Source organism: Chenopodium quinoa, unplaced genomic scaffold (assembly GCF_001683475.1).
Source record: "Chenopodium quinoa cultivar QQ74 unplaced genomic scaffold, ASM168347v1, whole genome shotgun sequence".
In the NCBI taxonomy this organism is placed as follows: Eukaryota; Viridiplantae; Streptophyta; class Magnoliopsida; order Caryophyllales; family Amaranthaceae; genus Chenopodium; species Chenopodium quinoa.
Genome location: NW_018744955.1, coordinates 454772 through 479036, shown reverse-complemented (window position 1 = coordinate 479036; position 24265 = coordinate 454772). Strand labels below are relative to the sequence as shown.

Below are 24265 nucleotides of genomic sequence, written 5' to 3'. Positions count from 1 at the left end.
ACAAGTCTTACTGAAGTTTGACTTCAGCTGAAAGACCAGGGTTCTTTAAAAATACGAGTTTGTCAGCAATCTGAAACCCAGTTACCCAGAGGCGAAGGTTTCAGACGAGGCTGAATAAAAACCCTTAAAGAGTATATAGAATAAAGAAAACTTGAAAGAACAAAAAGTTGCAAATATTTATAGAAATGGTGGCTCTAAGGCCTTTCATCAATGATTCAAAATGTACTTACAAAGATTGTTCTGCCCCGAAGGGTTTACACATGATATTTCTTAAGTACATCAGCATTCCAGTGATTTTTCTACTCAGTTCCATCCAACTGCCGAAGTCGGTATGTCCCTGGCTGAAGCTCATCACAGATTTCATAGGGTCCCTCCCATGCAGCTGAGAGTTTCCCATGGATTCGGCCTTTCTGAACTACAGCAGCATTCCGAAGGACAAGGTCTCCAATTTTGAGAGGCCTTGCATGGACCCTTCGGTTGTAAAATTTGCTGATTTTCTGCTTATAAGCAGCCATTCTATCTCGGGCTGAGTTTCTTACTTCGTCGAGGAAATCGAGAAATTCTTTCATCAGTTGCTCATTCTCAGCCGAGAAGTGGTGCACTCGTAAACTCTCAGAGCCGATTTCCACTGGAAGAACGGCTTCGGCACCATACACCAGCTTAAAAGGTGAATAGCTCGTTGCCTCTTTTTCAGTTATCCGAAGGGACCAGAGGGTTCCTGGGAGCTCTTCCAGCCACTTGGACTTTTGATCTTCCACCCTCTTTTCGAGGGCGTTCAGGATCTGTTTATTTGCAGCTTCGGCTTGTCCGTTACTTTGCGGGTGGCATACCGCTGTACCGCTGAATATGCCAGTTTGATACCGAACTGATCGGTATACCGCTTCAGCGGCAAGTTATCAAACTGTCTCCCATGATCGAAGACAAATACTTTCGGGATGCCGAAACGAGTGATGATATTCTGCCAGATAAACTTTCTGACAGTTTGTTCTGTAATGTTCGAGGCTGCTTCGATCTCGATCCATTTACTGAAATAGTCGACACCGACTATCAGCCATTTTTTCTGGTATGTAGCATCTGGAAATGGTCCCAGTATATCCAGTCCCCACTGGGCAAACGGGAGTGGATTAAGGATCGGGTGAAGGTCTCTAGCTGGCTGATGGATAACTGGTGCGAATTTTTGACATTTTTCGCATTTCCGGACCAACTCCTTAGCATATGAGATCATGGTGGGCCAGTAATATCCGACCCTCAATGCCTTGTGGGCTAAGGTCCTTCCCCTGATGTGGTTCCCGCAGATGCCGAGGTGAATCTCCCGAAGGATACAATTTGCATCTGTTGGTCCCACACATTTCAGCAATGGGGCTAAGAAGGACTTTTTCAGAATCTCCCCTCTGAAGACAATGAACCTTGAGCTGGTTCTCTTCATCTTGGAGGCCAAAATTCTGTCTTCGGGAATTTTTCCCCGAAGCTTGAAAGCTAGGATGGGATCCATCCAGCTGAGCTCTGGGTCAGCGCAGCACACTTCAGGTGCTTCGTCGACACTTCTTTCTCGACGCACTTCCACATATACAGATCTGTTCAGCTCAGTGAGAGTTGAACTGGCAAGTTTGGAGAGTGCATCGGCTTGAGTATTCTGACCCTTTGGGATTAGCTGAACCTCAAAAGTTCTCAGCTTTGCAATGACTGATTTGATCTTGGCAAGATAGGCTATCATGGAGGGATCTTTGGCCTCGTAGCTGCCACTGATCTGATATGCAACTAGCTCAGAGTCTGTTTTCAGGCAGACATGCTCGGCTTCCAGAGAGATGCATAATTCTAAGCCAGCGATTGCTGCCTCATATTCACCTTCGTTGTTCGAAGCCTTAAAAGAAAATTTAAGTGCATACTCAAAGGATTTGCCTTCGGGAGAGGTTATCACTACCTCTGCCCCCGAACCATTTACGGTGGAGGATCCATCCGTAAACACGGTCCAGACTTTCTTTTCATTGTTTAGCGTCTCTTGGTACGAGCATTCGACCAAGAAATCCGCTAGAGCTTGAGCCTTGATGGCAGCCCTCGGCTGGTAGCTGATGCTGAATTTGGTGAGCTCAAAAGCCCACTTGGCCAGCCTACCAGATTTTTCAACTTTGCCGAGAACTTTTTCCAGCGGCTGATCAGTTAAGACCACTATCTGATGGCAATCAAAATAGGGCCTCAGCTTTCGAGCAGCTACCACTACTGCAAAGGCGACTTTCTCGAGTAGAGGGTAGCGAGTCTCGGCATCCGTCAGAGTGTGACTGACGAAGTAGATCGGTTGCTGAATTTTGTTTTCTTCCTTCAGCAGCACTGCACTGATGGTGGCTGGGCTAACAGCCACGTACAAATATAAAGTTTCTCTCTCTGCTGGGCTAGCCAGCGTTGGGAGTTGAGCCAGATGCTCCCGAAGCTGCTTGAAGGCCTCTTTTTGCTCTTCTTCCTAAACGAGCTCTTTTGTTTTTGGGAGTTTCAAGGCTTTGAAGAAAGGTAACCCCTTATCCGAGGCTCTGGAAATGAACCTCGAGAGGGCTGCCATTCTTCCGGTGAGCCGCTGAACATCCGGCTTTGTGGTCGACTCAGGAAGGTCGAGCGCTGCTTTGACTTTGGTGGGATTGGTATCAATCCCCCTCTTGCTGACCATGAACCCGAGGAATTTCCCTGACTTCACGCCGAAGACACACTTCTTTGGGTTCAGCTTCATTTGGTGCTTTCTTAAGGTGGCGAAGGTTTCAGCCAGGTCCTTAACATGGTCCTCAGATTTTTTGCTTTTGACGATTGAATCGTCCACATAGACTTCCATGTTTCGGCCTTTTTGATCGGCAAAAACTTGATCCACCAGCCTTTGATAGGTTGCCACCGCATTTTTAATCCGAAGGGCATCATTTTATAATTGTACACCCCGGCGTTCGTGACGAAAGCCGTCTTTGCTCGATCGTCAGGGTGCATGAAGATATGATGATATCCCGAGAATGCGTCCATGAAACTAAGCAAGGCATGGCCACTCGTCGAGTCGACTAGCTGATCGATCCTCGGCAAGAGATAGAAATCCTTCGGACAAGCCTTATTTAGGTCCGTGAAGTCAACACACATTCTCCAGGTACCATTGGCCTTCTCAACCATCACCACATTTGCCAGCCATTCATGATATTGACAAGTCTCGATGAAGCCTGCCTCCAGCAACTTTTTGACCTCGGCTGCGATGTCTCGGTTCTTATTTGCGGAGTAATTCCGCTTCTTTTGCTTAATTGGCCGACACGTTGGGTCAACGTTAAGCTTTTGGGAGATGAGGTTTGGACTTATCCCGGGCATATCAGCTGTCGAGAAAGCAAACACATCTCTGTTGTCCCGAAGGAGTTGAATAAGTTTGCAACGGGTGTTCGGATCAAGGTCCATTCCGATTGTTACACATTTCTCAGCGTCTCCTTCGGCCAGCTCGACTGTTTCAGTCTGCTGGTCCATGTCCATTGCTGATGGATTGGACTCTTCATAATCTGGTATGTTGTCTATGTCAGCAGACGTCCCAGACTTTTTCTTCTTCAGCTGGCTCTCTGAGTCTTTCGGCTCAGATGAAGAGCCAACCCTTTCTTTTTCTGGCCCTTTTTCTCTAGGCACAGAACCTTGGGCCGAAGCACTTAAACCTTTCGGCTTTTTTGTGCTTGGCTCTCTTTCTTTTTCTTTCTCCTCCTCATCCTCATCGTCGTCATCTGGGCGACTAGTGGATGGCTTGAGGTAGTTGCACCTTCGGGCGTCCTTTTGGCTACCCTGGATCCTTTCGGGGAAGCCGGCGTCTGAGACGTAAATTATCAGCTGATGATAGGTTGAGACGACCCCTTGGATCTCGTGAATTATGGGTCTCCCCAAAATCACGTTGTACACTGAAGGAGCGTCAATGACCAAAAATTCAGTCATGACATTCCTGGCTGCCTCATCGCAGCCGATGGTGACAGGAAGCGTCACCTTCCCATCTGGATAAGTTGAAGCCCTGTTGAACCCGGATACCGGGTAGGGTACCGGCGTAAGGTGCTTGGGCTTCAGCTTAATTTGATTGTAGGCCTTTCGGAACAGAATGTTTGCTCCGCTGCCGCCATCAACAAGAACCTTTCTGACGTCGTGGTTGGCCACCGTGGCGATGATCACCAACGGGTCCTCATGAGGGAATGTTACCCCCCGGCAGTCGGCGGCTGTGAACGTCATGTTCGGCATCGGCGACTGAGGAGGCTAAATATCGGCGTTGTTCACCTGGTGGGTCAGAGCCCTAAGGTGCCGCTTGTGTTCCCTCCTAGAGCATATTCCTCCCGAGATAACGTTGATTGGAGAGAATTTTCCCTCCGCACTCTTGCTGTTCTTCCGGGGGAAGTCGAGGTCCTGCCGAGAGTCCTTTGCTGACTTTTCGGCCTCTTTTTTCTCGCGGTGATACGCGATGTATTTTTTCAAGTATCCCTTCCGGACCATGTCCTCGATCTGGTCCTTCAGCTGGATACATTCCTCGGTGTTATGTCCCGGTGATTCATGGAACTCGCACCACCGGTTTTTATTTTTTCGCTGATACCACTCTGGGAGCGGTCTCGGCTTTCTGTAACTCTGCTCCTCCTTCGTCACGCTGTAAATTTTGGCGCGTGGAAGAGAGAGTGGAGTGTAGGATTCATATCTGCCTGTGTATGGGGCAGATTTTTCCTTCTTCGGCTCGTTGGCCGAAGATTGTTCCGAGGCCTTAGCCTTTCCCTTTGTCTTCTGGCCTTGGCCTTCAGACGAGGGTGTTTGTTTTTTCTTCTCTCCCCCAGATTGAGGTTGGGTTTTTGTTTTTTTCCACTCTTCAGCTCGGATGAACTTATCCGAAGCATTCAGCGCCTCCTCCAAGGTCTTGGGTGAATTCATGACCATGAAGTCGGAGAACTGTCCTGCTCTGAGGCCGTGCTGAAGGGCGAAAACTGCTAGCCCTTGGTCCAGCTGAGAAATGCTGGACGACTCGTTGCTGAACCGGGTCAGGTAGTCCCGGAGACTCTTGGTCTCCCCTTGCTGCAGGCCCATGAGCTCAGCAGTGGTTTTCTCTCAGCGGTTTGCCGTGAAGAATTTGCTGTTAAACTTGGTGGACAGGTCGTCCCACCCTGTTATAGAGCCTTCCTTTACTCCCTTGGAGATCCATGCTTGCGCGACCCCCTTGAGAGTGGTGGGAAAATATTTGCACCAGGTCGCTTCGGACCTGGGGCAAAGATGCATATGAGCCTCATACGAGGCAATGTGGTCCTTCGGATCCAAAGTCCCATCATATGTGATGTGCGACGGTATTTTAGCCGTGGGCACGTGCTCTTCCAGTATCCATTGCTCGAATGGGGAACTGGTGGGTAGCATAACGGCCTTGCCTTTGTTCTTGGCCGAAGGGACTGCGCTCCGCCCTCTTTGAGAGGTAGGAGTGGTTTTCGTCCCTGGCTGAGAAGTCTGGGCCTCGGCTACAGGGAACGAGAGGCGACTGTGCACGCTCGGCTCCCTGCCGTCGAGTCGGTCGAGTACGCTTCAGCGGACAGTCTCAGGTTGCTCTCGGCGAGCAGATTCTGGCCGAGAAGCTGAGATGCTGCTCTTATGCGTTTCTGGCCGAGAGGTTGAGGATCCTCTGAAAAATTGAGGGTTCTTTTTCCTCTCTCTTTCAGTTCTCCAGGTATCCTCTTCTCACTTTTCCAGTTCTCGGAAGGAGGGAGGTTTCTCCCCATCGCGGTCTAGCTTCCTCCGCTGATGCCGGGTATGCGGAGGAGTTCGATCGCGAGGTGGAGGCATATTTTGTGCCCTCATTGCCTCCATGAGCACTGCCAGCGTTCTCGCCACCTCCTCCGAACTGGGCCCCGTCAAAGGGGTCCTCGGCTGAGTGTGGGAATGAGAGCGGATGGTCGATGGTTGGCTTTGGGGCACTGAATGAGTCCTATGATCGGACTGACATCTGTTAGAACGAGAGGGACTCGGCTTATGATGAGAGTTGTGAATTACGGGAGAAAGGGAATCCTCCCTGTATGATCCTCCCCCCGAACTGGCACCCTTGGGAGAGTTCCGGCCCGGTGAGGGTGATGGTGTAGGAGTTTTAGGCCTTTCGCCTGCTCCTTGACGGATGCTTTTGCTCTTGCGGTTCTTAGCCATTGCTACTAAGATGATTGCAAGATGATTTTGATTAAAGATTTGGCTTAAAGATTTTTGAAAGTCCTCCCCACAGACGGCACCAAATTGTTTCGGATGAAAACAATGTGACCTTGCCGAAGGTCCAGTGAGGTGGTGAAGACTGGGCTCGGTCTAAGTGATGTTGGGCCGAGGGTTTCCTGTACAGCAAACACACGTAAACTAGCCTCGGGGGTGTAGCCGAGGAAGACCCCTCCGATGCTAAAGTCAGTACAATGTGTAGAGAGAGAAAGCTATGCAAGAGATTTAATTGCTTGAGGCTTTTGTGAATGTCCCTGTACAAATGTCATATTGAAGGCTTATATACCTTTGCATATATGGGGGATGTGGGCCTTGGCCCAATTGACTTGCCTTGTGGACTGATCTTGACTTTAGCACAATTGGAGAGTTGAACCTTGACCTTGGGCTTTTAATTGGATCATTTAATGTCTAGGTCCAATTGGACTAAATTGGACCCAAACACAAAGTATATAATTTATGAGAAAAGGTCCTAGTATTGTGGGTAAAGCTAGTATTTAAGGTGGACATCAAACTCATCACAATTTGACTTATATATAATAATATACTAGTATATGTTTTCATATACTAGTAGAAATATTGTAAAAGAAAATAAGCAACTCCAAATTCCAATGGATCGTTGTAGACTTGTAGCTAAGAACTTGTTTACAATTTTCAAAAGTTTGTAGCTACTAATTTGACTATAAGAGCTAAAATATAAAAAAAGCTTGGTTAGAAAAAAAAAAAAAAAAGAATTTGCCAAAAGATGGAGAATTGGTATGCCTATTGGCTCATTTAAATAAGATGGAGAATTAGTATGCCTATTGGCTCATTTAACTAGCTATGAAGAGTAGCTAACCATTAAGGCGCAAACTAGTTATAAAAGAGAATTAACTTGAATTAAGAGGAATTGATTTAACCATTGAAGATCGATGTTCAAAATGAATATTGACATCTAAAAATGGTGAAATTATTTTGAAAATTTCAATGTTATTACCCTGATTGTGAAGTTGATTGTTGTTCTTAATTAGCATTCAATATTTCCAGTACATTTAGACACCAATGCTTATAATTGTCTCAAAAGATGTAAAACCCTTGCTCTACACAACCTTTTATTTTTGTGTATGTCCCCTATTTTGTTTAATTATTTAATTCTACCAAACATTTCCTCGTTGTATAGGATTATCACCACCACCTAAGTTTATATGAGGCCCCATATTTTAGTATGGGAGGTTCATGACTTAATGCAAATAGTAGGTACCCCCATCCAATTTGAGATTAATTAACTTATCATTAAATTAGAGGTAAATGTTTAAAGTTTCACAAATTTATGTTGCAAAATTTATGAACCAGCTAGGCAACCAAACTTACAATGAATCTAGGCGCATAGAGCCTATGTGTTTTGCATGCATATAGGAGGGCAATTTGAGATTCGGTGGTACATTTTCTCTCTTTTAATTGTAATATGGTAAATTTTGTGTACTATTATGCATGTATAATGTACCATTAAAATATAAGATGTCTGAATAGGAATTTTTATGTACTATTATGCATATATTGGTATTTTTTACCACCATATTTTCCACCATTTTTTTTTCTTAGGTTCCCATTATTTACAAAAATGCCATCGTATTTGTAAGTGAAATGTATAGGACCAGTGCGCCAATATTGACTACAGCTAATCAACAAGTAATTAAATCGTTCATTATTATGTAACTAATGTCAATGTATGTAAAAAATGTGTTGCATACAAAGTTATAAACCTTACGCATACATCATCGGTTGCAGCTTAGGTTACAAAGTTACTCAGTATAAGTTACTACATGAGACGACTTAAGTTTATTTTGCAGTTTCTACTATGAGCATATTCTAATTTTATCTAGTCTCACGCGTAACGCGTTGTCATACAGCTAGTATATTATACATGCCTAATATTGTCGGCGTGACTATCGATTGATAGAGTAATTGCATTTACTTTTCCATGCCCACAACGCTCAACCGTATCCACCGCATTGTTCTTTACCGTTCTTTCTCTCCGTAATTCTCTCGAATAATACTAGCCAAAATTTTCAGGGTATTTTGGTTAGCTTTGTTTCTAGCTAAGAACTTTTTTGTACATTTATTTTAATGAAATTTGGCTTATGTAGTTTGTTACGGAGTATTAATATACAAAAATTGTGAAAATGACGATGGTTTTATGGTTGCAAGCTTGCAACTTGCAAATAATGGTTACATTTTTTTGGAAGAAAGAAGACAGATTTGGGGTTATAGAGTGTAGTCTCTTTCAATATCTCAACCTCATCGCCAAGAATCCTAAGTTATGTTAAAAACAGTAGTTTTAATATGTACATGTAACATTTTAAGATGTATTATTAATGAGTATGAAGTTTTGGTTATTAATTTATAGGTAATGCTATATGAAGCCTTTAGGGCTGAATATAAGCATTTAATATCTTTCCTTTTTTAAGTATTAAATTGGGAATTTATCAACAATTCACGAGTAAATCGGTGTAATAATTGTATACTTATTGTCAATTCTTTCCACTTAGGGCTGTATATATCTTTTTCCTTAATTTATTATAGATAATCGAAAAGTTGAATTATTTATGGACAATTAGCTAAAGGTTGGATAATTAAAATAATTTTTTTCGAAAGGTAATTGCAACATTGTAATCATTGTCGTTTGTTAATGTTGAGTATAATGTTGCTTAATTTATTTAACACCCTTATCAAATATTTCCTACTTCTTTTCATACTCTATAATTGTAATAATTTATATAATATATACTAGATTAAAACCCGTGTAATGCACGGTTGTTAAATAATTCTAATGACAATAAATTTTACCAAAAATAATGGATATAAATATTATAAATAGACTTAGTAATATTTTTTTTTTTGAAGGAATAGACTTAGTAATAAAAAGTATGAAATATTGTGAAAGAAATTAACTAAACATGTAATAGGTATAATGGGCAATTTGATATTTAAGGATATTTATTTTAAATTTTATTTATACAAACTAAAAGTCATAATTTAATTAAAATAAGTTTTTTTTAGAAAGTGGTTTTGGAGGGAAAACTTTTTATAATATTTTGCTAAGTGTTCTCTAAGTTTCGCCTTTAGTATAATGTAATTGATTGATTGATTATTGGCTCCCCTCTTATATAAATTGTAACACTTTCAAAAATGAAAATATCCAAATAAATTTTCACTATGTATTCCTTGATTTTCTTATTATTTTTTTTATTAAAAAAAAGCATAAGATACCCTTGTTTTGATACATAAACAATGTACCTTAATCGTTACTTTTTTGGGTAGAAATCAATCACCCACTCCAGGGAGTATTTCTTAAGTTGTAAAGAAAATGTTGATCTTGAGCCTCATTTTACCTGCACATAAATTGTAATTTAAGCATCTAAGCTTAGGGGTGTCTGAGAATACCCGCTTCAATGCCTAAATAATATGATCCGTAATTGAGAGAAAAGGTATGTTAATGATAGTTTTCCGATAAGTGTGAGCAATAATGATACATTTTCGTTGCCTTGTGATTTGCACTTCATTTGCTAATACTCCGTAGTGTATAGTGCAGATGCAGTTTATATTAATAAAGAAGAGAGGTTTTGGGTGATAAATTCCACATTTTCAAATTACTAAATAATAAAAAAAAATTACTCTATGACTTCAACTATAATTTTCTTTAATAACAATTTATTTTTATTAAAATTATTTATTTTTATCCAAAGTTTTTAAATTTGCACCACATATAGTTATTTATTTATTTTTATTAGAACAAAGAGGAGAATAAGTAGCATTCTTTTACTCATATAACAAAAGAACATATTACGTGTTTTTCTTAAGGTTTGTTCGGATCAATTGAAAACAATTGAATTGAACTGGTTGGGACTGAACTGAACTGAACTGAACTGAACTAAATAGAGATGAAATGAATTGTTTATGAGAGGTTGAAGAAAATTAGGAACTGAACTGAATTGAATTAAATTGATTAGAGCTGAACTAAAATTAAACTGAACAGAATAGACCCTTAGCTTGTACTCCCTCTGTTTTTAAATACTTGCTCCATTTCTCTTGGATACGCATGCCGATGCTAATATTTGATCACTAATATCTTTAATTTTCAATAGGTATAACTTCTAACAATTGAAAATTAATAATCTATTCATTGAGATGATTCCAACAAGTACCCACACGATTATATTTTTTCTTATGTATAAATCACAAACATTAGTCAAAGCAGGATAAATGAATAGTGCAAAAAATATTTAAAAATGGAGGGAGTAAAATGCTCGTGGTGGACTGGTGGCTGGACTTTTGGGCCTCTTGTACTGTTGGGCCTATGGGCTTCCTTCCTGGGCTGAGATAGATGTGAGCTGGGCTGATGGAGCAATTGGAATTGAACATTATCTTCGGCACTTTTGAACGATATAATTGCCTAACCAAATGCAAAGGGCGTCTTTCCTTCAACTCCAAATTGAATTGAGAAATTGAAGATCAAATAAGATTTTGAGAGGAAAGGATTTTGGGCATATTCAAAATTTTCTTCTACAAAATCAAACTCAATTACTTGCTAGGTAAATAATCTTTTATCTTATAATTGTATTATTTCATTGCTTAACTTATGAATTCAGAATTGAGTAATTTGATATTGGAATTTATGGGGTTTATTTGGCAGTAATACTGTAGAAAATTAAACATTGAGGTTTATTTGGCATTAATTTTGTAGAAATTAGATTTTGAGGTTTAATAGAAAAACCTACAAAGTAAATGCCTTGCTTAATTGTATTGATTACTGGGTTTCAAGCAATTGTTTGAATTTGTTTCATTTTCAATGAAAAACAATAATGCTTTTGTAAACTGTATGTGAAAAATATATATATTTCATAGAATGAAAAACATAGAATGATTGAAATTTGAAACACATTATACTAGATTTCCAAGTACTGGGATTTCTTAGTATGAGCCGGGTATGAACATTCTTTTTGTTTATATCATTATATGTATTTAATCTTGGCTTTTGGTTGAGTTAGTTCTCTAACATATCGTTTTCTGATTATTGAATTACAAATGTTGTATGTTGAAACTGTCATCGATTATCCGTGTTTATGCACTATGTTGTATAGTGAATCACAAATGTTGTAGTGAATCACAACTACAAGTGAATTAGCATTGAATAAAGGAGTGATTTCCTTGAATTTTCACTTAGGTTGCTGGTCACTGGTTTGATGAGTTGGATTCCAAAGTACCCACCTAATAGATACAAGTGAACTAGAATGTGTCAAGAATTAATGTTCACTGCAATTTACTTAGATTGTCAGTCACCAGGTTCGATAAATTACTGGAAACTCTATATAAGCAGCTAACACAACCTGTGTAAATCCTCGTCAACTGGTTAGATAGTAATGAGTAGCCAAAATGTTGCAATCTGGCATAACCTTGATATTGCACTTGACTTTTGGCCTAGAGAATAGAGATCACTTGTGCTAAATCGTCGTAGTTTTTTTAGTTATTAATTCCAAACATTGTTCCTGCAAGTACAGCTTGTTTCAAAAAAGAATGACTGAATTAGGTCTCCTTTATGATGAGCTGAACAGGTATGCTTTGTAAAAAAAGAAAAAAGAAAAAATGAATCTTTCATAAATGCACAGTAAGTTGAGTTGGGTCATGGATTCTCTTTACATACACATATGAAGGTCAAAGAGGTGACTTTGATGTGTTTCTTTCAGATGATGCTGGCAACAGGCTTTCTTGTTGCTCCTTGTACCATCACATCACAAACGAAAGATGCTTGGAAACAAAGATCACCAATAAAGAAATATTGTTCTCAGCTTGTTTCCTATTGTTCTTCTGAATCTTGTCACTCACCAAATGCTTCTCTTTCTTCTCATGTCAACAACCATGGCAGAGCGCCCTCATGTCATCGATATGTTATGGCCTGTGTTTCTTCTTCATCCAGTTCTACTCCATCCACGACTACCAGGTTATATGTTAGTGGTTAGTGCTTGCTCTTCTCTTGTAGTCTCTAGATTGCTACATGCACAAACCTCTTTAAAATTGTTTGTTACTTTACTTGGAATAGCGTTTCATGCTTCATCAATTGGCCGGCTTTGAATTGTGTTTTTTGCTGTCTAATTTCAATTTTTAGAGTTTTGAAATGACTTTTCTTCTGAATGTTTTCATCAGTTAAATAAGATGCATACACTAGTGTGTAGTGTGTACAATTTTGTCTGTATTTTAGTTTGTTTCAAAAATTTTAAGTTGGCACTAGAGGATGAGACATAGGTTTGTTAATGATATCAAGGAATTTAGGATACTATTTCACAATTTGTTAACTAGTAGGAGTCAAAAGCAACTTTCTTTTTGCCAAGCAGAAAGGAAAGTCAATTTCCAGACTACTGGCTGTAGATAAGAAATATCTGCAAGTTTTGACAGCCATGCAGCAATAATGACTTTTTTTTTCCCCTCCTTTTTACCATCTGAATTAAGCCAATTTACGCAATGGCAACAATCGTGAAAACTAGGGGCAGCTTGGTCCTCAAACTAACTTCATCAGTATGAGGACGGAGGAATCTCTCTAGTAAGTAATTTGCGATGTTGGGGTTGAGCAACAACCAGTCAACCATGGCATAATATTGATCAATCAAAGAGATGGAAAATAGGCCGATCGCAGATGAGCCAACTTGATATTGAACCATGATGTATATTGGTTTTTTGTATTGTGATTACAACTTGTTATCCTGGTTAATGTTTTCAGCAATTATTAATATTATTTGTGGGCTGATTGTCATAATTCCCCCCTCCCCCCCTCCCCCCTCTTTCTTCTATAGCAAACAATATAAAAGCATACTGGTGGCCTAATATATGCTGCTGCTCGCAGGTCTCTCATTTCGCACTACTCAAGAAAGTTTGCGAAATGCTTTCCAAAAGTTTGGCCAACTAGTGGAAGGTGACTAATCATACAAATGCTCTTAAACCTTTTGGCGTATGCATCAACCAGCAATTTTGCATTTAGTTTTATTTATTCCACTGGATTCTGAAGTCTTATATCCCTGAATTTACTGCAGTTAACCTAGTAATGGATAAAATCGCCAATAGACCGAGGGGCTTTGCTTTCCTTCGTTATGAAACTGAAGAGGAGTCTATGAATGCCATAGAAGGAATGCATGGAAAGGTATGTATATGTACTCCTATAAAAACCTTTTCAATGCTATAAGTAAAACACCAATTCTAAGTTCATGGGTTTGAATGTGGGTTGTGTACTGTTCTATATCTTTTGACGGTACCTTACCTGAAGATTTTATGGTTATATTTCTTTTTGTCATAGATTTGAGTGAGAACCTGTTAGGACTTCTTAGGGTCATATGGAATGAATGCGGTGGCTCACAAGAAAAATAGAGGAGAAAGGTTGTAATTTTGATAGAAAAAGCGTTGAGCTTGCGAAATGTAACTATGGCTTCAGGCCATAACTCTCCAATTACTTAATACAAATTTCTGGCTACTGCCTTCTCCCTATTTTCTCTCTGTTTATACTGCTAGACCTTATTACATAGCTGGCCACAGGCCTTTAGGGCTACAACTACTACTACTTGTCTTTTAGTGCCATACATAAGGAAATAGAACAATTTAAGCAATTAATCCAAAGGAGCCCTGCTATTTGCTGCTTGTGCTGTTGTATGAGTAGTGGGTGAATTGCTCTGCTGCTGTCACTGTCCACGTGGCCTCCTGCCGTACACCAGAGTCACAGGAGGTGGCTGCGGGCTCGTTGCAATATCCCCCCCCCCCAAAAGTGCCACCTTGTCCTCAAGGTGGAAAAGAGGAACACAAGCATTAAGGGCGGCTGCATCTTCCCAGGTGGATTCAAACACAGTCAACCCACGCCATTTGATAAGCACATCCAACCCATCTTTCTGCCCAAGCTTGGGTCTGCTATCCAGTACCTCTTTTGGTTCCACGACCAACTCCAACTCAGGGGTGATTTGAGTGGGAATGTTAGGGGAGCTGGGAACATTATCTCGTGCTGGTTTCAGCTGGGAAACATGAAACACTGGGTGTAGCTTGCATTCATCTGGTAGCAGCAGTCTGTAAGCCACTTTTCCTATGCACTCTATGACTTCAAATGGGCCATAAAACCTGGCAGCAAGCTTCTCAAATGGCCTCCTTGCTAGGGAGCGCTGGCGGTAGGTTGGAGCTTAAGGAAAACACGATCACCCACCTGAAATTCCACTTCCCGTCTCCTCCTACCAGCACTGTCCTTCATCACCTGTTGAGCCCGCATCAAATTAAACTTGAGTTCATCAAGCATGATATCCCTGCCTGCAAGGACTCTTCCACAGAATCCAACATTGTCTGCCCCAATCCAATGCGCAACTATTTAGGGGGATCCCTTCCATAAAGCACTTTGAATGGGGTGACTTGTGTTGATGAGTGAGAGGAGGTATTGTATGAGAACTCTGCCCAAGGCAGCCACGTCGCCCATGCTTTAGGTTGTTCTCCGGCAAAGCACCTCAAATAAGTTTCCAACCTTTTGTTCACCACTTCTGACTGTCCATCTGTTTGTGGATGGTAAGAGGTACTCCGGTGAAGTTGTGTTCCCTGTAGCCTGAATAGCTCATGCCAAAAAATACTAACAAAAATTCTGTCCCTGTCAGTCACAATGCTGTTGGGTACCCCGTGCAACCTGACCACCTCACGAACAAAAATTTCTGCCACACCTTGTGCAGTAAAAGGGTGCCGCAGCCCACTAAAATGAGCGTATTTGGACAGCCTGTCCACCACCACCAAAATTGTATCAATCTCCTTCGATCTAGGCAACCCTTCGATGAAATCCATGGTAATATCATCCCATAACTTTTCCGGGATCGCCAAAGGTTGCAACAACCCCGCCGGGGACTGTTGTGAGAGTTTATTACGTTGGCAGATTATGCAATTCCGAACATACTCCGCTACGTCACGTCTCATGCCCATCCAAAACCACTCCCCTGCCATTCTCAAATATGTCTTTGTGTCACCAAGCGACCCTTTAACAACAACAGCCCTTGTTCCTCCGTATACCCTGCCCTGCAACTTTCTGCTCTACCTCCTTCAATATTTTCTGGATGATAACTGTTGACACCGAAATTTTGTTAATTATTAGGTGTCAGATATATGTAAATAAGGAGATAATATCAAAAATTATAAGATATTTATCTTCTGAATCTCATAGATTATTATCTTTTACTCTACGACTCTCTATATAAAGAGGGTCGAATCTAGGGTTTAATTAGGCTCAGATGGAATAAGTCACAAAGACCCCATCTCCTCCCTACTACCAAACATTGTAGGTCTATAGTATGGATTAAGCCGACAAGGCCTCGTACTATAAACAAATATCAAACTCTAGCCCTTTGGAGAGAGGAATCAAGAGATCTACGAGAGTTGTAACCCCACAAATTATCAATGAAATAATTGTTCCCGTATATTTTCTACCTCTTTAATTACATATTACAGGTTTGAATTTTTATGGTTTACAATAACATCCCCCTGTATTTCCCCTTTCAATGCCTCCCAGTCCACCCCTTGAACAGTGACTAAGCCCCCTAGTTCAGCCTTTTCTTCACAGCCCCCTCTTCTAGATAGCGCATCGGCTACCCGATTAGCCACCCCGGGCTTATAATGTATTTCAATGTCAAACCCGATGAGCTTCCTCACCCACCGTTGGTACTCCATTCCCACCTCCCTTTGTTGAGTGATAAATTTCAAGCTCTGTTGGTCACTCCGGACAATGAATCTCCTTCCTAGAAGGTAGTGCTTCCATTTTTGTACTGCCAAACATACTGCCATAAGCTCCTTCTCATAGATCGATTTATTCCTCCCGTTAGGTCCCAATACCTTACTAAAGAAGGCTACCGGTCTTCCATCTTGCATTAGCACCGCCCCGAGTCCAAACCCGGACGCATTGGATTCCACCACAAACGGTTTCTTGAAGTCAAGCATCACCAAGATTGGGGCTGATGTCATAGCTTCCTTCGGTTTTTGAAATGCCTCATCCGTCGCTAAAGTCCACCCATAATTGTCCTTCTTTAATTGCTCTGTCAAAGGTTGAGCAATTTGTGCATAATGATGGATAAATTTGCAATCAAAACCCGTGAGCCCCAAAAATCCCCTCAAATCTCGTAGGGACTTCGGAGTGGGCCAGCTCACCATAGCTCGAACCTTCTCTTGATCAACAGCCACACCCTCTTTAGAGATTATATGCCCAAGATAGGTTACCACCTCTCTGCCAAACTCGCATTTTTTTTTAATTGGCGAACAGATGATTTCTGAGGGTGTTCAACACAATCTTCAAGTGCTCCAAATGCTCTTCTCTGGTGGAACTGTACACGAGTATGTCGTCAAAGAAGACGAGCACAAACTTGCGCAAATAGGGCCTAAAGACCTCATTCATAAGAGACTGGAAAGTGGCCGGGGGGTTGGTTAGCCCGAAGGGCATCACTAAAAATTCATAGTGTCCCTCGTGAGTGCGAAAAGCCGTCTTGTGTGTGTCTTCCGATTTAACTCGGATTTGATGATAGCCCGCTTTAAGGTCTAGCTTAGAAAAAATTTGAGCTCCATGCAACTCATCTAAGAGTTCATCGATAACGGGGATTGGGTATTTATCGGGGACCGTCTCCTTGTTCAAGGCCCGATAATCAACACAGAACCGCCACAAACCGTCCTTCTTCTTGACGAGAAGGACCGGGCTTGAGAACGGGCTCGTGGAGGGTCGTATGATTCCTGCCTCCAACATTTCTCGTATCAGCCTTTCGATTTCATCCTTTTGAAACTGCGGATATCGATAAGGACGTACACTCACAGGGTTGCTCCCGTCTCTAAGGGTTATAAGATGTTCATGGCCCCTCTCCGGGGGCAATCCGGTCGGGCTGTCAAAAACCCGCCGGTATTCCTCTGTCACCCCTCTTGCAAACTCTCGTATCTCACTGTGAGGAAGCGCACTCTCTTCTTCCAGCCGACTGCATTCCACTAACAAGCCCTCTCTCTCTTTTTGTAAAGTCCTGATCATAGCCTTCAGAGTAATCCCTGTACGAGCAAGACTCGGATCACCTCGAACTTTCACTGTCCTCCCTCCAAGTTCGAAACTCATCTCCTGTAACTTCCAATTAGTGAGCACCGCCCTCAATTTCTCCAGCCATTGCACCCCCAAAATCACATCCGAATTCCCTAATTGTAGAGGTAAAAATTCCTCTTCGATTTCTAAATCCTCTCCTAGCTTCAACTTTACTCCCATGCACTGCCCTCTACCCCTGATTGCCTCTCTGTTGCCCAATGATACCCCAAAAATTTCCTCTCCGGTCACCGGAATTTTCAGCTTCTCTACGGCCTTGAGGGAGATGAAATTGTGGGTTGCCCCGGGATCGATCATCACAACCACTGCTTCCCTTTTAATCTCCCCCACGAGTTTAAGAGTTTTCAGGTTTGAAATTCCCACCAAGGAATTCATAGAGATGGTAACGGGGTTCTCCTCCTCCTCCCCTTCTGCCGCTTGCTTAATCACCGCCAACTCCCTTGATTCTTCCTCCTCTTCCATTAGTAAAACACAACCCCTTTGCCGCACATATGTGAGTCGGACCAGTCCACCGTCCGTCACACTTAAAACACAGACCCTTAGCCCGTTTCTCCTGTAACTCCTCCGTCAGCCGCCTCACTTCTCCGCTAAATCGGGACGAGCTGGGGTTGGATCGGTTTTGGTAGCTGGGTGTTTGTAAGTTCACTGAAGCCGCTGAACTTTGTGGTGTCTGGGTATTTTGGGTGTAAGGTCTGATTGGGTTGGATGAAGGTTGATAAGCGGGTGTGGTTTGGGCCGGCCAGTCCCGAGCAAGATATTGGCTGGGCTTATGTTAAAATATGAATATGGGCTAGGCTTAGCAAATGCCCCGCCCGTTTTCTTTATGTTGATTCGTTCTTCAACCCGCAAGGCGAGATCCATGGCATCCTCCAATGTTAACGGGTTTAGCATTCGGATCTCGGCTTTAACCTCCTTTTTAAGGCCGTTGATAAACTGGCCCTTCATTATACTCTCTGGGATGTCAGGCAAAGGTGACGCCTTTTCAATGAAAGCTCGCCTATACTCTACCACCGTCGTGGTTTGGCTCACCGCAAGCCACTGTTCGTGCAGCGTTCCCGAATTAATTGGCCGGAACTGGTTCAACACTCTTCCCTTAAGATCTTCCCAACCGATCAGGGGCCTCCGGCGACTCTCCCATTGATACCACTGGAGAGCATCTCCATCCATGGCTACAATCGCGGCTTGTAGCTTCTCTACTTCCGACGAACAGTAAAACTGGAAGTATTGCTTGCTCCGTAAAATCCAACCATAGGGGTCGGAGCCGTCATATCCAACTTCCTGTATTTCCAGTTCCCACGCCCTTCGCTGTATTCGCCACGGTTCTGGAATCCCCCACCTCCTCCGGGGTTCCAGCTGCCGAGCCTCAAGCCATTGAAGCCGTTAAGCTCCCCAGTGTTGAAAGGCGGCTCATTGAAGCCTCCCCCACCTTGTGGTTGTTCCACCTCGTTCTCCCCTGTCGTGGGGTGTTTGCTCAAGCTCATGATGAGCCCACGCATTTCCTCGCAAAACTTCTCTTGTTGGGCTCTCAATGTTGCATTCTGCTGATTTTGTTCATTGCGAAACCGATCAACCCGCCCTTCAAGCACTTGTCTTACCTCATCTATGGCTGCTCTGTTCTTCATAGCCTCTTCATCAATATTTGCTGAAGAGAGTTCTCGCCGTCACTGATTTTGTCAAGTATCGTCTCCACCCTCTCTTCCAAGGCGGCTACTCTTTCCACCGTTACTGTTGGGGCCTTCGGCGCCATACATACCAAATGGAATGAACGCGGTGGCTCACAAGAAAAATAGAGGAGAAAGGTTGTAATTTTGATAGAAAAAGCGTCGAGCTTGCGAAATGTAACTATGGCTTCAGGCCATAACTCTCCAATTACTTAATACAATTTTCTGGCTACTGCCTTCTTCCTATTCTCTCTCTGTTTATACTGCTAGACTCTATTACATAGCTGGCCACAGGCCTTTAGGGCTACAACTACTACTACTTGTCTTTTAGTGCCATACATAAGGAAATAGAACAATTTAAGCAATTAATCCAAAGGAACCCTGCTATTTGCTGCTTGTGCTGTTGTATGAGTAGTGGGTGAATTGCTCTGCTGCTGTCACTGTCCACGTGGCCTCCTGCCGTACACCAGAGTCACAGGAGGTGGCTGCGGGCTCGTTGCATCATATATTCCTATTCAACTATAAGTTTGGTGATGGCATGAAAGGACAGCGGTGTGCTGTCTATGCTGTTTCTGCCATTTTCATAAAACTTGAGCCCATTTGTGGCATGTCTTTCTCTTGTAGTGGCTGAAAGATCATTCCCTTCAATCTGATTGTTGCTATTACCATATTACAAAAACTATTGAGCACACTATCAGTTTTCTTTTTGTTTGAAACTAAACATGGATATTACCTCCAATCACTTAGAACTAGCCAACAAGCAACTGGGAGCTCTTACTCTTGGCAACTATTTTATTGCTAGTCTTGCTGCAGAACAATGTTGAAATTAATTTTTTTTGACTCATGCTTATCTGAGCAGCTGTGCTCTCTTGCTGCCCCTGTAAAAACTTTTTAACCTCAATAGTCAATTCTAGCATGACACGCCAATATGCCATTTTCTCATCGCAATTGTAGACATATTTCCATAAATGATCTTTGTTAGATGCATTTGCTACCCAACTAATAAGGACTCCTTCTCAACCAGCTTTGGGGGCCAACATGTATTTGGCTTCAGCTGATGAAACTGCCTCTCTTTGTTGTATCTTAGAACCTCATGAGATTACTTTTGTTCCCAACTAGAATACTGTAGCTGATACTTTTGGTTTTCTACAGAACTAACCCAATTAATGCCATAGTAGCTTATAATTCTCTTTTTCTTTGACTTGAATCACTTGATACCTTAAAGATAGAACTAGATCCTCTTTGCAGCCGCTAATGTGGATCACTAGGGTTACTCATGTATCAACTCTTGTATATTCCAAGAGCGTACGTTAGGCTTACTTTGAGTTAGGGTTAGGCAGAGTGGGTGAGCCAATCCTTGTATTTGTTGGCAGTAATATTCTTTGCTCTGCATATTGACTTTATATAACAACGAGGCTTGCGAGTTATTTTAGCGACCAATATTCTCTGCCGCAGCGGATTTTGTGCAATCTTCAAGTTACCTAGAACCCTGTGTATGCTAGGCTACAAAATCTTGACTGCTTGTTCTAAAGATGATTGAAAGAGCTCATCACCGTACAATTTCGCTTCTTGTTGTTGCAATCATATTCTTATTTTAATGGTGTTTTATATGGGATATTTCTGTTTGGAAATGTATACATATCGTGTGTGTAATCTTTGTTGTTATTTAATCTAGGATGATTTATCTTCCCAAGTCTTTTAGTCAAATAGAGGCCTTATATGTTTCGTGGGTTGTTTAAATGGAAAATTATTGACGAATTGCTGATTTTTTTTAGCCAAATCCATTATCTAAAGGGCATCCCAAATTCGTTGTTTAGCCAAATCCATGTCTTCAAAATATAATTCCTGTTATTTCACTATATTGGTCCTTTGGGTTAAATAAATGCAACTTAAAGCTTGGAATGTTTTATGTAGTTGTTTCCTTCATATAGCCCACTGTTTCTTACAGTTTTGACTTTTGAGTGATGGTGCACATGCCTTCAAATTTCTTGTAGTTTTAACCAAATAATTACATTTTTTTTTAATTAGAATATCAATTTTACATCATGGTGATCCCCATAGCACAACTTCTATTAAGTTTCGGGTCTTCAACTACATACATGTGTTTGTTTAATTGTTTCCTTTCAAAGAATAGCTATTTTCTTAGTGCTGAATTCTGCTGAGCAAGTGCAGCAAAAGGATAGCTAACTTGCCATGGCTGTTAGCACTGAGCAGGTCATCTTCTTTTTATTTGATCCTGTGCTTCATAGTTGTAGATACATCATACAACGTGGTTGAAAATGAAACTAATATAATTTATTTTGCCAGTGTATTTCTTGCTTTCTCTCAAGTAGACAAACCTGGTCTCAGTGTCTTCTTCTGTTTTCGAGGCACACATGAACAACCAATGTTTTATATTATTAACTGTTTCAGCTATCAGTTTCTTGATGGCAGGGTAATATTTGTAGAAGTAGCAAAACCCAGGTCTGAAACTGGTAAGAATCAGCAGAATACGAGAGAATCACGCTGACATACAGGCATACAGCTACTGAGAATGGAATCAGAGCTAGCAATGTAAAATCTGTTTTCATAGTGTGTACATGGAAATCAAGATATCTGTAGCCTTGTTGCTGACAAATGGAGAGGTAGTTTCAACAATTCTATATGGTATCTGGCCTTTTTATATTGGATAATTCTGTAGAGTAGACGAAGACTTTTTATGCATATCTTCCCTTTCCCCTCCAACTGAATCTTCTGCAAAATATGGAATACTGCCATCGATGTAAATCTTGTTCCAGTTATTTGTATTGTTGAACTGAACTGAAAATTTAGGTTATATCTTAAAATTTGTGACTAAATTCTTGCTACAATGTGTTGTATCTTGATGTGGTTATTTTCCTATGGCAGATTCATAATGCGTCAAGTCAAATAAGGTTTTTAAGCATCAATCATTGTGCGTCTACTTGAAGAGGTTTGTTGATTGCTATTCTACTATGGTTGATGCCACGGATGAATCCATTACTATTGCCAATAATGAATGCCCAAAAATATAAGGTTGTATTCATCGTTGCACTCAATCTACAGACTGAAAACTTTCTGCATCTGTTTAATTAGAAGTTGTGCACATGCCTAGATCTGCATTGATGATAAAGGACCATGTCTTAATTGTTCATACCTTGTAAATCCAATCGTGGCTGGTCATAACCCACCCCCACCCCCCCAATTCCATTTATCTTGTGCTAAAGAAAGTCACGAATGACTGATATATGTGATTCAATTCTTGGATACTTAAAAAAGGGGGTTAAACCTTACTTCCTTCGTTTCTATTTAGTTGACGCGTTTGATTTAGGCACATATATTAAGGAAAGGAGAGAGAATGAAAAAGCAAGTGGAGTATCTTGTAAATGCAAGATAAAAAAGTTACCCCAAAAGGAAACATGTCAACTTAAAAAAATACTTCCTAAAAAGGAATACGTGTCAACTTAAAAGAAACAGAGGTACTATTTGTTAAATGAGTTACACTCTCAGAGCTTGCTTGCATCTTTGTTAATGGCTATCAAGCTGTTTTTTTTAATTAATTTTATTGCGTGCTTGTTTTCCACAATTCCCGGGAGCATATCTATGCATGCAATTAGATTTAGATGCCCAAATACAAGCTAAAAATTGGATAGGAAAAAATGAGTAGCTTGCAATCTGTTGTAGCTAAATTCTAAAGAAACACAAGCTTCACCTAGTGTGTATCAGAGCTCTCAAAAGTTGACCCGACCCGAGATATCGACTCAAACCCGATTATTAACCGACCCACCTGAACTCGAAAAAATGATGACCCAAACTCGACCTGAAACCACCCTAGACCCGAGTTGACCCGAGTATGTGAGACCCGAACCCGAACATGAACTGACCTGGAGATGACCCGACCCGAATGTAACCTGTAAATTATTGACCTGAATCGAACCCGACTTGAATCGAAATTGACCCGAACCCGTTTTAACCCGACTTGTTACTAACCTGACCTGAATTCAACCCGACCCGTTCCTAACCCGACTCGAATTTAACCCAACCTGCTACAAACCCGGCCTCAAATTAACCGACTTGTTATTGACCTGACCCAAATTCAACCCGACTTGTTATTGACCCGACCCGAATTTTACCAGACCTAAGACTAACCCGACCTAAAAATTCAACCTAATCTGTTACTAACTCGACTCGAAATCAACACGACTTGTTATTGACTCGACCTAAATTCAGCCCAAATTGTTCCTGACCCGATTTCAACCTTAAATGCAATTTAGACCACCTTATTATTGTTGATCAAAGCATTTTGTCTAGGGAGACCAAGTCGGTCCAGCCCAGCAAAAGAAAGGAGCATCATCCTCAAATTTAAGAGTTAAATATAGTATATATTTGTTGTATGGTTAAAGAAGATAATTATTTTCCTAAGTTATAGACTATAGTTCCCTAGTATATTGCCATATATATAATAGTCAATGGAAATAATTAGCTTGATAAAAATGATAATTGTCTATTTATAATTAGTTGAACCTACCCGAATATGACCTGACTTAGAAATGACCCGACCTGATTGTAACTTGCAAATTATTGACTTGAACATAACTCGACTTGAATCCGAGAATGATCTGACTTGTAAGTGACCTAACCTGATTATAACCCGCAAATTATTAACTTGAACCGAACCCGACTTGAACCCGAGAATGACCTGACTTGAAAATGACCCGACATGATTATAACCCGCAAATTATTGACTTGAACCGAACCCGACTCAAACCGAAGAATGACCAGACCTAATTATAACCCGCAAATTATTGACTTGAACCGAACCCGACTCGAACTCGAGAATTACCTTAACTCTTTTTAACCCGTGAAAACCCAAATTAACCTGACCTATTGTTCACTCGACCCGATTGTAACCCGACATGTTATTAACCCAACTCAAACCCGATAAGAAGTAAACCCAAACCTAACCCGCATAGGTTATAGAATTAATCCGAGTTGACTCGACCCACTCTTACCGACCCAAACCCGACCCGTCTACCTGAATTGACAACTCTACCCAAAACCTCCAAAATTTCTCAAAAAGCATGGATATTAGCCTTCAATTTTGGAATTTTTTGACTTTTTTTTTACCCGGAAATAAAAATTGCCGAAATGTTAACCATGGTCCCTTATACCCTCCAAAAGTCAAATTGTCTGGGTGGAACCATCCAATTTGCTTTTAAACGACCAATTTACTGGTTTACAATTTGCACCAATTTCATTAACTCAAGTCTTCCACGAACATTTATGACAACATATAATGATCATATATGGTTCCAAA

At 41.3% G+C, this 24265-nt stretch overlaps 1 protein-coding gene across 2 annotated transcripts; it reads left to right on the top strand.

Moving 5' to 3' along the window:
- Positions 1–10624: 10624 nt before the first annotated feature.
- Positions 10625–22223, top strand: LOC110706335 (organelle RRM domain-containing protein 6, chloroplastic). Of its 2 annotated transcripts, XR_002508315.1 has the most exons (6): positions 10625–10763; positions 11916–12183; positions 13067–13135; positions 13254–13360; positions 21371–21575; positions 21838–22223. XR_002508315.1 is itself a non-coding variant. In XM_021884242.1 (5 exons), exons 2-5 carry the CDS (start codon positions 11916–11918, stop codon positions 21458–21460), a joined length of 534 nt encoding a protein of 177 aa, XP_021739934.1. In that variant the 5' UTR covers positions 10625–10763; the 3' UTR covers positions 21461–21816. The 2 variants fall into 2 exon arrangements, 1 of the variants encoding a protein (XP_021739934.1); XM_021884242.1 differs by lacking the exon at positions 21838–22223 and having other exon boundaries at positions 21371–21816.
- The last annotated feature ends 2042 nt before the right edge of the window (positions 22224–24265 follow it).